Source organism: Triticum aestivum, chromosome 1D, assembly GCF_018294505.1.
Source record: "Triticum aestivum cultivar Chinese Spring chromosome 1D, IWGSC CS RefSeq v2.1, whole genome shotgun sequence".
Classification (NCBI taxonomy): Eukaryota; Viridiplantae; Streptophyta; class Magnoliopsida; order Poales; family Poaceae; genus Triticum; species Triticum aestivum.
The window spans coordinates 484,390,818-484,405,015 of NC_057796.1; the positions used below are offsets into that span (position 1 = coordinate 484,390,818).

At 42.7% G+C, this 14,198-nt stretch overlaps 1 protein-coding gene across 1 annotated transcript; it reads left to right on the forward strand.

Annotated features, from left to right (window-relative positions):
* Positions 1 to 3,474: 3,474 nt before the first annotated feature.
* Positions 3,475 to 9,728, forward strand: LOC123183286 (peroxisomal biogenesis factor 6). The gene is made up of 16 exons (XM_044596062.1): positions 3,475 to 3,861; positions 4,264 to 4,385; positions 4,485 to 4,573; positions 4,691 to 4,726; positions 5,035 to 5,128; positions 5,623 to 5,665; positions 5,756 to 5,853; positions 6,306 to 6,364; positions 6,440 to 6,936; positions 7,010 to 7,085; positions 7,164 to 7,250; positions 7,611 to 8,179; positions 8,280 to 8,418; positions 8,510 to 8,578; positions 8,938 to 9,180; positions 9,267 to 9,728. The coding sequence occupies exons 1-16, from the start codon at positions 3,641 to 3,643 to the stop codon at positions 9,378 to 9,380; spliced, it is 2,556 nt and encodes an 851-aa protein (XP_044451997.1). The 5' UTR covers positions 3,475 to 3,640; the 3' UTR covers positions 9,381 to 9,728.
* The last annotated feature ends 4,470 nt before the right edge of the window (positions 9,729 to 14,198 follow it).

Here is a 14,198-nt window from a genome sequence, read left to right on the forward strand (position 1 = left end):
ACGCACCACCGCAAACGTCCCGTAGCACCCATCGCTCCTCCGCCCCGCTTTGATTTGGCCGCCACTCATCTCTGCTGCCAGATTCGACGCATCTACACCCGTCACTGCCGTCACCAGGTTCGACGCATCTACGTCCCGTCACTACCGCGTATCGTCGAGATTCATCGAAAATCATACCGCGTAGCCACTCGGAGCATGATATGTATTCCTCCTCCCGCCACTCGCATGTCTCTCGCCGTCCGACCGCCATCGCATCCTCGTCCGCCGGTCGGGCGGGCTCGTCCCTCACCTAGAAACTCATCGGCGTGCCTCTACTGATCATCAAGTGTGATGACTACTGGCGGCTGGTGTTGCGCTTGGTCTCGAAGGCAATAGAATATCCTGGATGGTTTTCTCCGCATGTTAAAATGGACAAAGTGGGTGCATTTTTGTACAGTGATTCCTTGGTTCAACTAAAATTTGTGCGCATTGTTTACTTATTGTTATGTAGAATGTTGCAATTTTTGGTTTTGGGAAGAAGAATACATTGATATATTGATCGACAGAGGTCTATTATATGTTGGCGCACTAGTTGCTAGAGATTAGATTGTAGATGATGCAATGTCCAAGTTTGAGGAGGCAGAGAAGACAAAATGTGCAAGTTAGAGAAGTCAATAGTGAAGAGCAATAGATGGAGAAACTATCAATTGGACTTGTAGGAGCAGTCAAGAAACTTCTGTTTCTATTGAAGTGTGTAATTTTCCTTCCCATTTTCTTTGGATCAGTACTCCTAGTGAGGAACCGGTGAAGTATGTGCCCAAGATATTGATGGCCTCAAAATAAATGAGTTTGTGTAAAAAAATTAAGGAGTTAAGTTTTAAGGGTGCTTTTTCTTATCTCCACAAATATAAGGAATTAAGGTATAAGAGAACTTTTAAGGGGCTAAATTTTAAGGAATCGGCTAGAGATACCATTAGCTAGTTACCAAGAAAGTATTTGTTTATAAACAAATTGCAGTGGAAATCGGTGAAAACCATGTGAAAATCATATGCTTCGAAATTTCTGAAAATTAATACGGTGCGCTGGAGAGATGACCTACAAACATGTAAAGTTTCGGTCTTAGATTCAAATTCATTTATTATCATTTTAAAGGATTTCGCCACGCTTTATATTATAAAGCAACCACCACCGATCACATAGCAACTGTTGGGGCGATGAACACATCAAGCCCAAAAGAAAAGAGAAAGAAATAAGAAATAAATGCCAACAACGGCAGCTTGACAAAGCACGGATGATCCGCCACCGTTGCGCCCTCCGCATTCATCCCACCGCACTCCAAGGCTCCGAACTGCCGCGTACCAAGCAACACCTCTAAAAAGGATGCAACATCGACGATACTGCTTCCCGGACATGTCCTAGGGTTTCCCCCGGCACGCAGATGGGAGTGGGGGATGGGTAACTACGAGGGTTTCCCCCGATACAGGAAGGAATGGCGGCACCCGCAGGCGACACTGTGTTGGTGCCAGATGAACCAGCAGGGATTTCTCCCGCACCCCAAACACCACTACCCGCCCGATCTGAAGCCAACCAGCCAGTTTACACCCGCCAGCATATCTTTCACTTAGGAGCTAGGGATGCTGAATTTGTTTTTTCTGGCTCCAAACTGAATCTGGTTTTGAATTTTACATGTTTGTGAAGGATGTGGCACTATGTTTTTTTTTCAAAATTTCTAAAACTTTTGAAATATGGTTTCACTTAGTTTCATTGGCATCCGCAGAAATTTAGTTTTCATGAATATTTTTTCTCGGTTGTAACCCACCATGAGAACGAGAATGTGAATTCAGGAGCATCTAGCACGTACGTGGCGAAATTCTTGGGGTTGCGGCTACCATGGAAAAAATATGGTGTCCGTCCATGCGACTTCAAAAGCTATGCTCCAACTGTCGATGGAGCTATCAAATACATGAGGAAAGATGCTGAGGCCGTTGCCACATTTGGGTAGACAGGAGAAGATGGGAGCAAAACAATTCACATGACATGCATGTATGTATTAGTACATCGCTAACAACAGCACACGGTTGCTGTCCAAGTGCATGACTTTCCTAACCCACACTCAAAGTGGCAGTTTTGGATCTCCAATATAGTTCTAGTGTTGTGTATAAAAATATAGTCTGCCCCCCCACCCAAAAAAAATCAAAAGAACATTAATTAGTAAGATTTTATCGCAGATGAACTAAATGAGTAGTCTGAAGTATCACCACAGAGTACATGGTAGTATCATATACATATGCAACACAAAATGGAGGTATAATGTTTACGATGCAACCGAAGGCCAAAATCACTGTTTTGACCGTTTTTGGTAACTTTGGCACGATTTGGACTCTTCCAGATTTTATTTCATGATCTGACCCTTTTGGTAACACCATAAACCGTGCCGTTTCTGCCTTACCTAGACATGCCACACTTGCCAATGTTTCTTCCCTGAATAGATAGGTGGTCATGGATGAGCGTTGCTGGAAACGCCAAGGGCCATGGCGTTTCTTCTTAGGGCAGAAACGTCATGGGCCATGGTGTTACTGGAAACGTTGTGGCTCATGACGTTTCTGCCCTGCTACGTAGGACGCTTGGCTTGGGCATGGTTAAGCAGAAACGCCAAACTTGCCTCCGTTATGGTATGTAGCAGAAACGCCACAATGCTTTGCGTTTCTGAAAGGTGTTAAATTGTGCTAAAGTTTTCGACTGGGTTCATTTTGCGCTAAAGTTCCAAAAAATGGTCAAAACAGTGATTTTTGGCCCAACCGAAGGGGCTGCCTCCGCGATGTTGAGACCCAGGCATCGAGGGGCATGCATGTTGCACATTTGTCAATGGTTTAGTCGAAGGTGAGCTTGCTTGTGTCTTCGGCTATGGCTATGACTCCCACTCCATTGCCCCTTGGAGCCTAGCTAGGCATCCACTTTCGAGGAGTGGTGGTTTTCTCGTTTTCGAAGAGGGCCATTTCATCTCCAAGGTTTGGTTGTGCCTCTTATCTTTGTCGATGTATTTTTCTCAAGTTGCAACCGTACGATGAGGCTACCTCTACGATGTTGAGACCCATGTGTCAAGGGTTTTTAGGAGTTGCGTGTTGGGAGCATTTGCCGGTATGTTACTTGTTCTTCTTTCTATAACAAATTTGTAAGGGCTTTTTCTCGGCTTTCCGCCAATTCTCGGGGCAGTTCTCGTCTTCTTTGTTAATGTATTAGTCAAAAAATGCCTCCATTTAAAAATATGTTTACGATGCATACATGTGTTAAGCTAACTTCTTGGGAAGAAATTAACCATAGGGTGTTTTAGTACACTAATAGTGGGGGGGAGTATAATCGAATTACCATATCCTCTATGCTAAAAAGCCATTGGTCTAGAAAAGCCGCTTTTTCACCGGAAGCCAAACCCCATGTTCGCCGGCTGGCTCGCCGCCATTGCGCCGCCTATATATACCCCCACCAACCCTCCCCCAATGGCTCATTTCCTCTCCGCCTTCCTCCTCACATCTCCTACTCTCCCCCGCCTTCCTCGCTTCTCCGGCCTGCCTTCCTCGAGTTGAGTTCGGCTGGAATCGCGGGGTCTTGCGAACCGTGCGTGCTCGAGGACGCGGTGATCGCGAGCGCGCGCGTCCGGACTAGCATGGAGCAGAGGAGCCTGCTCGCCTCGGCGGTGGGCATGGGCGTGGGCGTCGGGCTGGGGCTCGCGTCGGCGAGGTGGGCCAAGCCGGCGCAGGCGGCCGAGGGAGGTAGTGGCGGCGCGGGCGCCGCGGAGGTGGAGGCGGAGCTGCGGCGGCTGCTGCTGGACGGCCGCGACAGCGAGGTCACCTTCGACGAGTTCCACCACCGCCACTGCTACCTCAGGTCCGTTGCGCTTGCCTTGCTCGCCATCGCCGGATTCCGATCGAAGCTCCGATTTGGTCGGTCCGTCGATTTGATGCTTCCTGATTTGACCGGCGGCTCGACTCTGCCTGCGGCGTTCTCTCACTGACTCACTGTAGCTAGTCTGAACTGAACTCTGCTTTCCAGCTTCTTCACCAAAATGTCCCCACCGTTACCGTCCATGTTCTTCTACCAAAAGTAAAAGGCAGTTCGTTGGGTGATTCGCACGCATGGTACCGCAGATGTTCAGTTGAGTTGGTTGTGAAATTTAAGCAGAGTTTCTTGTAGTACTTTGCTCTGATCAGTTCAAGTTCAGTTCAGTTTTTGGGAGTAAAATTCAGTTCAGTTCAGTTCAGTCATATAATGTTGATGCGTGTGTTGCAGCGAGCAGACCAAGGAGGTGCTCATCAGCGCGGCCTTCGTGCACCTCAAGCAGGCCGACCTGTCCAAGCACATCCGGAACCTCTCCGCCGCCAGCCGCGCCATCCTCCTCTCCGGCCCCACCGGTCAGTCCTCCTTCCGGCCACCATCATCATGGACATGATTTCTCTCCACACCTGCCCTGCTCCATGGCTGACCAACTGCTGCTTCATGTATGTTTGCAGAGGCTTACCTGCAGTCGCTTGCGAAGGCTCTGTCGCACTACTACAAGGCCCGGCTGCTGCTCCTCGACGTCACCGACTTCTCGCTCCGGGTCAGCAACCGGAGATCAAACCCCGATACCGCTTGTTTTCACCTTCGCTTCGTCGTCGGTTCTCATGCCGTGATTCTGAATTTTTTGTTGTTTGCTGAATGTTGTTGTGTGCTGCAGATCCAGAGCAAGTATGGGGGCTCCGGCAAGGCCTTGGTGAGTAAAACAACATGCCTGCTTTGCGTGCCAGTGCTGTTGGTTGGGGCATCTTGAGATTTTTATTTGGGCAACTTGGCAAACTGGGTCCCTGATTGGATTCAGCAATAGCAGGCCCACAGCGTGACTGATAACAGAAGAAAAAGATATTGCCATCATTCAGTTTTGTCTGCATATACGTAGCCGTCGCGTCGCTTATTTTAGACTGATTTCCATGGATTTGTTGTCTTGCTTGCTTCTGTTTTTATGTGCTCTGAATTTACATGCTTCATTTTTTGACAGCCTGAAAACATGCTTGTGTTGTGCAGGTTCAGAACCAGTCCGTGTCCGAGACGACGTTCGGGAGAGTGTCCGATTTCATTGGATCTTTTGCAATGTTTCCAAAGAAGGATGAGCCTAGAGGTACCAGAGCATTACAATACAACCTATTTTATTTTGTTTTTGCAAGAGTACATACAGTGTACTGTCTTTGATATGCTTTTTCGATTTGATAAAAAAAAGGGGTTTTCGACATTTGTTTACTCTTCGGTATGTAACATTAGAGTACATACAATTCAACCTATTTATTTTCATTTTGCAAGAGTACATACAGTGTACTGTCTTTGATATGCTTTCTCGATTTGATCAAGAAAAAGGGGTTTTCGACATTTGTTTACTCTTCAGTATGTAACTTTAGAGTACATACAATTCAACCTATTTATTTTCATTTTGCAAGAGTACATACAGTGTACGTAAAACTAGCTGTTATGTGCACTTTCTTTAGCCCTTTTTTCCACCTACCAAGTTTTCAAAAAGAAAAATGGAAACCTTATTCTAAATAAGAATTCAGTTTTGTTGCTCAATATTTTTAGATTTTAACTTGTTACTGTCCTGTTGTTGATGAAATACTTTCGCAGAATCATTGCGTCGTCAGACAAGCAGTGCAGATTCGAGAGCTAGGTAAATCTACACTTGCTAGTTTGTTTATCGAATACGGAGATTAATATGTTCTGTTATCTGATCTCTATACCCACTGTTCTTTTTCTTCAGAGGTTCTGATGTTGCTAGCAATGACCCTTTACTCCGGAAAAATGCTTCTATGCCATCTGATATGAGTGACGTAGCATCACAATGTTCTGTGCATTCAGGTGAACATCTTTGTTGCAGTGTTCTTCACTTTAGTTTTTAGCCATTTTGATTCGAATATGCAGAATTTATTGTAGATGTCCCATACATAATACTCCCTCCGTTCCAAAATAGATGACTCAGCTTTGTACTAACTTTAGTACAGCTTTGTACTAACTTTAGTACAAAGCTGAGTCATCTATTTTGGAACGGAGGGAGTAGTTACTAGTGTCCAGTACATTCAGGCTGCATGACACCCATGTTTTCAGGTTAAATTATGTATACATGAGTTTGTACTAGTTCATGAAAATGAAGTGCTGGCATACAAATGGCATCTGTACTACAATTACTGCTCTGTGTTTTTAGTGCTTTTAATTTAGACAGGTTCTTCTTCTTTTTGCACATGTGGTCATGTAGAACAAGAAAATCAGGTCGTCCTTATGGCTGTTAACCTTTTATGTTTATACGATTTCAGCTAGGCGAGCCAGAAGCTGGTGTTTCGATGAGAAAGTTCTGATACAGTCACTTTACAAGGTAATTACACTTCTTGGCTGAACCTGACTGGCTCTGTTTTTCCATGGTGTGCTTAGCCTGTAACCACTTTTACAGGTCATGATTTCTGTGGCCGAAAGCGATCCCATTATTCTTTACATAAGGGATGTTGACCACTTCCTTCACAGATCCCAAAGAACTTACACCATGTTCCAGAAAATGTTAGCCAAGTTATCTGGGCAAGTGCTGATACTAGGTTCCCGGTTACATAACTCTGACGCTGAGTACAACGGTATGGAAGACAGAGTTAGTAGCCTGTTTCCTTATCATGTTGATATTAAACCCCCACAGGAAGAAATCCATCTCAATGGTTGGAAGACTCAAATGGAAGAAGACGCAAGGAAAATTCAGATTCAGGACAACAGAAACCACATTGTGGAGGTACTCTCGGCAAACGATCTAGACTGCGATGATTTGAGCTCAATCTGCCAAGCAGACACTATGGTTCTCAGCAACTACATCGAGGAAATTATTGTGTCGGCAGTCTCTTACCATTTGGTTCATACCAAGGATCCTGAATACAAAAATGGGAAGCTCCTTTTGTCTTCCAAAAGGTTCGGCAATTTATCTTAATGTTAGTATTGATTAGCTTTGTTCTGGTTTTCTTAACAAAATGTTACTCTGCAGTCTGTCTCATGGATTAAGCATTTTTCAAGAAACTGGCCTTGGTGGGAAAGACACGCTGAAACTCGAAGCAAACGAGGTATTTATGATGTACATATGCTTAAAATAGTGTGCCAGTTTACCTATGAGGCTAACCTTAATGCTACTGTTTGCAAAGGATGGTCTGAAAGGTGCACCTGGATCTAAGAAACCTGAGAGTGATAAATCGCCGGGTAAAGATGGCGATGCCCCACCGCCAAAACCAGTAAGTTCTGTTCAGTTTGCTTGTGCCTTTTGTTCTGCTACATATTTGCAAAAAGACAGGGTAGGGAAAGACTGGTGACCGATCCAATTTTATTTAAAACAAGACCGGAGTCACTCACTACACGTTACAGAAATTAGGGTACACCTCTTTTTACTGCCATGCTGAAGTATCTTGTTTGGTACTAGTTTACTGAATGACAATCAAAGCAAAACATGGTACTCCCTCTGTAAAGAAATACAAGAGCATTTAGATCACTACTTTAGTGAACTAAACACTCTTATATTTCTTTACGGAGGTAGTAGTTCTTCTTTGGAAACATTGACAGAAGTTCTTATCCTTGATGCTTTCCTGTCTGAGCAGGAAATACCTGACAATGAGTTTGAAAAGCGTATCAGACCAGAGGTTATACCACCAAGTGAGCTAGGAGTGACATTTGATGACATTGGAGCCCTGGCTGATATCAAAGAGTCTCTTCAGGAGCTGGTCATGCTTCCTCTTCGACGGCCCGACCTTTTCAAGGGAGGAGGACTTCTAAAGCCTTGCCGCGGAATTTTATTGTTCGGGCCACCAGGGACTGGCAAGACAATGCTTGCTAAGGCTATAGCAAATGATGCAGGTGCCAGCTTCATCAATGTGTCAATGTCCACCATCACATCCAAATGGTTTGGGGAGGACGAGAAGAATGTCCGAGCATTGTTCAGCTTGGCTGCGAAGGTGGCTCCTACTATCATCTTTGTGGATGAGGTAGATAGCATGTTGGGGCAGCGCGCTCGCTGCGGTGAGCATGAGGCGATGCGGAAGATCAAGAATGAGTTCATGAGCCATTGGGATGGTATCTTGTCGAAGTCCGGTGAAAGAATCCTTGTTCTTGCCGCGACAAATAGACCGTTCGACCTTGATGAAGCCATCATTAGGAGATTTGAGCGCAGGTCTGTTCAAATGCAGCATTTTAAGGACAGAGAATAGATATAGTGTGGTTGTTGGATGATGAGATGCTAATTGTTTGCTCCTATCTGTCACCCTAAACAGAATCATGGTTGGCCTTCCCACTCAAGATAGCAGAGAGCTGATTTTAAGGACAGTTTTGTCGAAGGAGAAGGTCGATAAAGACATCGAGTACAAGGAGCTTGCGACAATGACCGAAGGTTACAGCGGCAGTGATCTTAAGGTCAGTGCATTTGAGCATTTCTTTTTAACCCTGGTTAGTAGGTAGTATCTGACTGGATCACTGAAAGTTGTTAATTTCCTTTTGCACCCAGAATCTTTGTGTGACAGCTGCTTACCGACCAGTTAGGGAGCTCCTGAAGAAAGAACGGTTGAAAGAGATGGTAAGCTTACTTATAAGACCTTGTACAATGCTAGATGCTTAGGGAGGTGCTTAGAAAAATAAACCGGGTTTTTCTGAAGCACCAGTGCCTATTTCTACAGAAGAGACGCCTAGTTAAGCGTCTACCCTGTACAAATAAGCACCGGTGCTTAAGAAAAGTCTGGTTTATTTCTTTAAGCACCTCCCCTAAGCACCTTGCATTGTACAAGGCCTAAATGTCTTCTTTCTTGAGCATTTACGTAAGTGTGCGATGACTTTGAATTGCTGCTAAGCCAACTATGAATACTATACTTATGAACAAACAAATTGTGCTGGACATCCCATAATGCTTGTCCAACGACACATTCTTTGATGCTTCAGGAAAGAAGGAAAACGGAGGCGAAGCAGAAAACCGCCGCGGCAGCAGAGGATTCAGACAAGGCAGAGAGCAAGAAGGTGAGTTCAGAGAACAAAGACAGTTCAGAGAAGGTGGATTCAGATGGCAAAGAGGGTGATTCAGAAAGCAGGGTTGATGCCTCGGAAGCCAAGACTGAAGGCGACAAGGAAGCGGCCGTCGATCTTAGGCCACTGACGATGGAGGACCTGAGGCAGGCCAAAAATCAGGTGAGCTGCTTGCTGCCCTGACTTGCATTTTCGCATGTTGGCATTGATAGAAACGGGGCCACTGAACCGTTTGTGATGGTTTGCAGGTCGCCGCGAGCTTCGCCGCGGAGGGCGCTGTCATGAACGAGCTGAAGCAGTGGAACGACCTCTACGGCGAAGGAGGGTCGAGGAAGAAGGAGCAGCTGACCTACTTTTTGTAGAACCGGAAGGATGGTGGATGTGTCGTGTTGGGCAAATCGCTGAAGCCTTGGCAGAGCATGAGCATACATATGTTGGTGGGAAAAGGAGAGAGGATTTCCTGTGAGCAACCGTGAGTTAGGATCTTGGAGTGAATGGACTCCTTGAGATGTGTGGCAGGGGGCATTGGATCATGTACGATTCTTTTATACGAACAAGTATTGTAGTTATTCATTATTATATATGTTGTAGCTGGTTTGTTAGCCTGTGTGTATATCTGGATTGAATTTTAGCATGGACTGTTTATGTTTAGGCTATTTGTAATGTGAAGGACTATTAGAAATATAGTATGTCAGTGTTATTTAGTGCCACCATGATGTGTTTGCTTCGGTTGTTCAGTCAGATAAAGAATGTTCATTGTGAGTCGGATAACAGAAAAGAGATAGCGGCGTTCTGTGCGCCGAGGCGTTCCTCGCGGAGGTTGATCCACCTATAACCTTTTTTTATACACGTTGAACATCTTCCAAATACATCGTGAAAAACTTTTCAAAATACATGTTTGAATACATGTTACAAAATTAAATACACAGTGTCCACTTTTTGAATACACATTGAACATTGTTTTTAGTACATGTGAAACATTTATTAGATACACCTTCACAATGTTGTTAAATACCTGATGAGCATAGTTTTCAAATACACGTTCGAACATTTTTTAACACATCTTGTACATTTTTCATATACATGCTAACATTGTTTTGATACATGTTGAGCATTTGTTAATACATGAACATTTTTTTCAAAATGCCACGAACAAAATTGTTTAATTGTGTGAATATTTTTAAATGTCACAAACATATTTTTTAATGGTGCAAACATTTTTCAGAACTTGCCGAACAATTTTTTTTTACTACATGAGAATTTTTTTAATTCGTGGTTTTTTAACATTGTTTTTGAATGTGCAAACTTTTATTAAACGGCGAGAACAAAAATTTACATTCCCCAAATATTTTATAATAGGTGGTGAACATTTAAAAAATAAACAAAGTAATCTTCCCATATGTGTATCTATACTTTAGAGCATTTTTGAAATATAAACGTAAGTTTGTTTTTGAGAAACAAAGGAAAACATAAGTAAGAGAAAAGGAAAACTGGAAGCCTCACATTGTAAGAAAAGAAAAAGAAAATCCTACTGGGCTGGCCTGCTTACGAGTTCTTGGTTGGTCGTGAAAAACTAGTAAGCTGCCACTTTTTCTCTAATTTTTGGCAAAAGAACTACCACTTCTGTTACTGACGAGATACTGAATTCAGTTGAACATGGGGATAATGAAATGTTGATGCGTGTGTTGCGGCAAGCAGACCAATGAAGTGCTCATCAACGCAGCCTTCGTGCACCTCAAGCAGGCCGACCTGTCCAAGCACATCCGGAACCTTCTCCGTCGCACACCCGCAGAAAACAAGGAACCTCTCCGCCGCAGGCCTGTGGATATCTTTCGATGAAGGAGTGAACGACCCGACCGGCGACATCGGTGAGAGGCCCAAGGATGCATCGCCTGCACCAGAAGAAGACGGCCCAGAACCCGGAGAAGTAGGACCAAAACTCGAAAAAGTTTTTTACCGGAGCCGGAAGCTACCATCGAAGAATCCACCACATGTGATTGCTTTGAGATTCGTGGCCACTGTTCACGTATAAGCAAGCCAATCTCTTTCACACTTCAATACGTGATAATACAAACCTGCTGTGGACCCCTATGCATGCCCATGCAACTTTTGTCACGAATCTACATGTAGGTAGTAGTACGGCAATTAAACATTCAGAAGTCTCTCTCCCAAGGAAAGACTAGTATTAAATTTGATAGCCAAAATTTTGGAGATTGATATATTTTAAACAATAAATTTAATTGGTGATATTTTTTATATTTGAGTTACTCGAGGCAAGACCTTTAAAATAAGATCAAAATTGGATACATTTTGACTATTTTTTTTCGCAGATTCCAAATAACATATTTCACTCAACTAAAAAAACATATTTTACTTATCTTTAAAAAAATACTGATTTCACACATTTTGAAAATATATATTTCACTCATCTCAATAAACGATTTCACTTATATTATTTACAAAAGATACGTTTACACATTTTTTAAAACACATTACACTCACTCAACTGAAATAATATATTTCACTCATTTTCCAAAAAACTGATTTCACATATGCTTGAAATGTTGACATAACTGATTTCTGAAATATGCATGTAAAATATTTCACTCATCTTCGCAAATATATTTCTTTAGTTTCAATTAACATATTTCACTCAAAAATACATTTCACTCTTTATATAAAAAGAGATTTCCACACAGTTGAAAATGTAATTTTACTCAGTTCTGAAAAAAAAAACATTGGTTTCAAGTAGTGGTATATGTGAAATATAACTGAAACTGAAATTAGTGAACGAAGCAACTTCACAAAAAACAGACTGAAAAAAGGTGTTTCACAACAATTATTTTCAACTTAAAAACTAATTTCACTTATTAAAAATAATAATTCAAATAAAACTTATTTCACTCATTTTAAATGGCTAATTTCACTCGTTTCATTTGAAAGACATGTTTCAATTATTTTAGGGGCTCATTTCACTCATTTCAAAAGACTAATTTCACTCGTTTCATTTGAAATTTCATTTGAAAAGACATGCTTCAATTATTTTCAGGAGCTGATTTCACTCATTTAGAAAAAAAATCTTGTTTCAAGAAGCTGATATATGTGAAATATAACTGGAACTGAAATGAGTGAACAAAGCAACTTCACAAAAGAAACTCATTTAAAAAACACACTGAAATAGATTGAGTAAAATAAGTTGATTGAAATGCTAAAATTTAAATGTGTTGAAAATGTATCCAAGATTGGTCTTGTTCTCAAGGTCTTTACGCCAGGAGTTCAAATATATAAAAAAAATACAAAAATAGAGTTCTGGTTTAAAAGATATGAATGATTTAAATTATAACCAAAAAATAAAAAAAAATGGGTTTTCATGGAGAGAGGAGAGAGAGTATGAGTGGATAAGAGAAAGATGTCATCCCACGTGATGGGTCCAGGAGAAGGGAAACACCAAATATGCAAATGGCTGAAAGGAATGCAAAACCACGGGTAGCTCCCGGCTCCGGTAAAAATGACTTTGCGGACCAAAACTAGCTGTCCAAGCTCAGGCTGAAAGGTATGGTCAATCCTATTAACTCGAAAAGAGAGTTGGGTACTTCTAGACCAGGAACACTTGCTGGAAATAGCCACCACCACACGGGGAAGTGCATGGATGAACCCGAATACATATGAACTCACTTTGAAAAACACATTTCTAAATGCTAAAAAATCCAAAAAAGGCGGCATGGGTGCGTATTCATGTTCTATGTGCGTGCATAAAGTTTCACAGAAAAATAACTTTTTTGTGGCCTGTGCAAAAAAGACAAAAAATTATGTAGTGAAACGCTATTTAGAAGCATTGAAATTTGTCTTTTTTGCGGAGACAAAACAAAAAGACATTTTTTCACAAAACTTTGCACCGCGCACATACATTCGTGAACATGTATGCATGGAATTTCTTTTAATTTTTTTGAGATTTTAAAACGTACTTAAAATGCATTTTTTGAAAAATGGATGCAAATGCCCCTGGGTTCAGATTGTGCCCACTCCCACCAGACTTCTTTGTGACCAGTGGCGTACCCAGGGGGTGTGCCAGGTGTGCCATGGCACACCCAGTTTTTTGGGATATATTTTTTCACCATGTAAAAATTAGCTGTTTTTATGGCTCATGCAAGCTAATTAAAATATACGTCAATCTTTTTAATGTGTGCATACCCTTCATTTTATTTCTAGGTCCGCCACTGTTTGTGACCAGTCGGGAAACTTCAACAGGAAGAGCTACATCAACCCCTCCTATCTGTGCAAGGTCGCGAACCTCTGAATATCCCCTGTCAGCGTGTTTGTTTGGAGGGAGTTGCCGATGGGGAATGGGAGTTTAAGGTCTATGGGAGTTAAATTCCTTTGATTGGCTCAGGTAAATGGGAGTTAGGATGGGAAGAGGAAGGGGAATTAAGAGGTCCAACTCCCTTCAACCTCTTTCCTGGGAGGACCAGGTAATTAAGCGTGGGAGTGGGAATTGACGTAAAATGGAAAAACTGTTCGCTGACGTCCTATTGTTTAACGGTTGATGAAGCGCTCACTTTTCTAATCCAAACTCACGTATCGTCAACAATTCCCAGTCCTGTAACTACCTGTAGAATTCCCACCGATAATTACTACCACACACCAAACATGGGAATGAGACTAATAATCTACTTCCCAAGTCTAATTTCTTCACAAATTCCCACTCGTAAATTCCCATGCCCAATCCCTCAAGCTGCCAAACACGCTGTGTAAGTATTTTATAGCGTGCAGCGCAGCCTGCTCGTAAGTGGCTAGGGCTCCCCGTGCCGGCAGCCGCCCAGAAGAACCTCCTGTCTGCCGGCAGGAAGTCACCATGCGTAGGAAGTTCAAGCTCCACCCCAGCGAGCACGACCCCATCATCGGCTACCTCACACACGTACGAAAGAGCAGGCAAAGCAACCTGGGCCGCCACGTTCTCCAAAATATGGATCACAAAAGACATGACATGGCACATCCTGATCATATAAAACGGCATTAAAAAAAGTTACGCAATTGTCACGCCCACCACGTACAAGATGCTGGAATTTTGTCTATTTTGGGTCAATCCAATAGCAGTCTGAGAAATTCCTAATAAGTCCTAGAGGCCCACACAGTCCATTCGTGCAAGGCAAGAGGTGGAACTAAAGTTTAGTCCCACATTG

Coding starts and splice junctions, on each gene's coding strand:
- LOC123183286 (XM_044596062.1), top strand. CDS start 3,641: ATGGAGCAGAGGAGCCTGCTCGCCTCGGCGGTGGGCATGGGCGTGGGC. Junction 5,129..5,622: donor AAAGAAGGATGAGCCTAGAG/GTACCAGAGCAT, acceptor ATACTTTCGCAG/AATCATTGCGTCGTCAGACA. Junction 7,086..7,163: donor TGAAACTCGAAGCAAACGAG/GTATTTATGATG, acceptor CTGTTTGCAAAG/GATGGTCTGAAAGGTGCACC.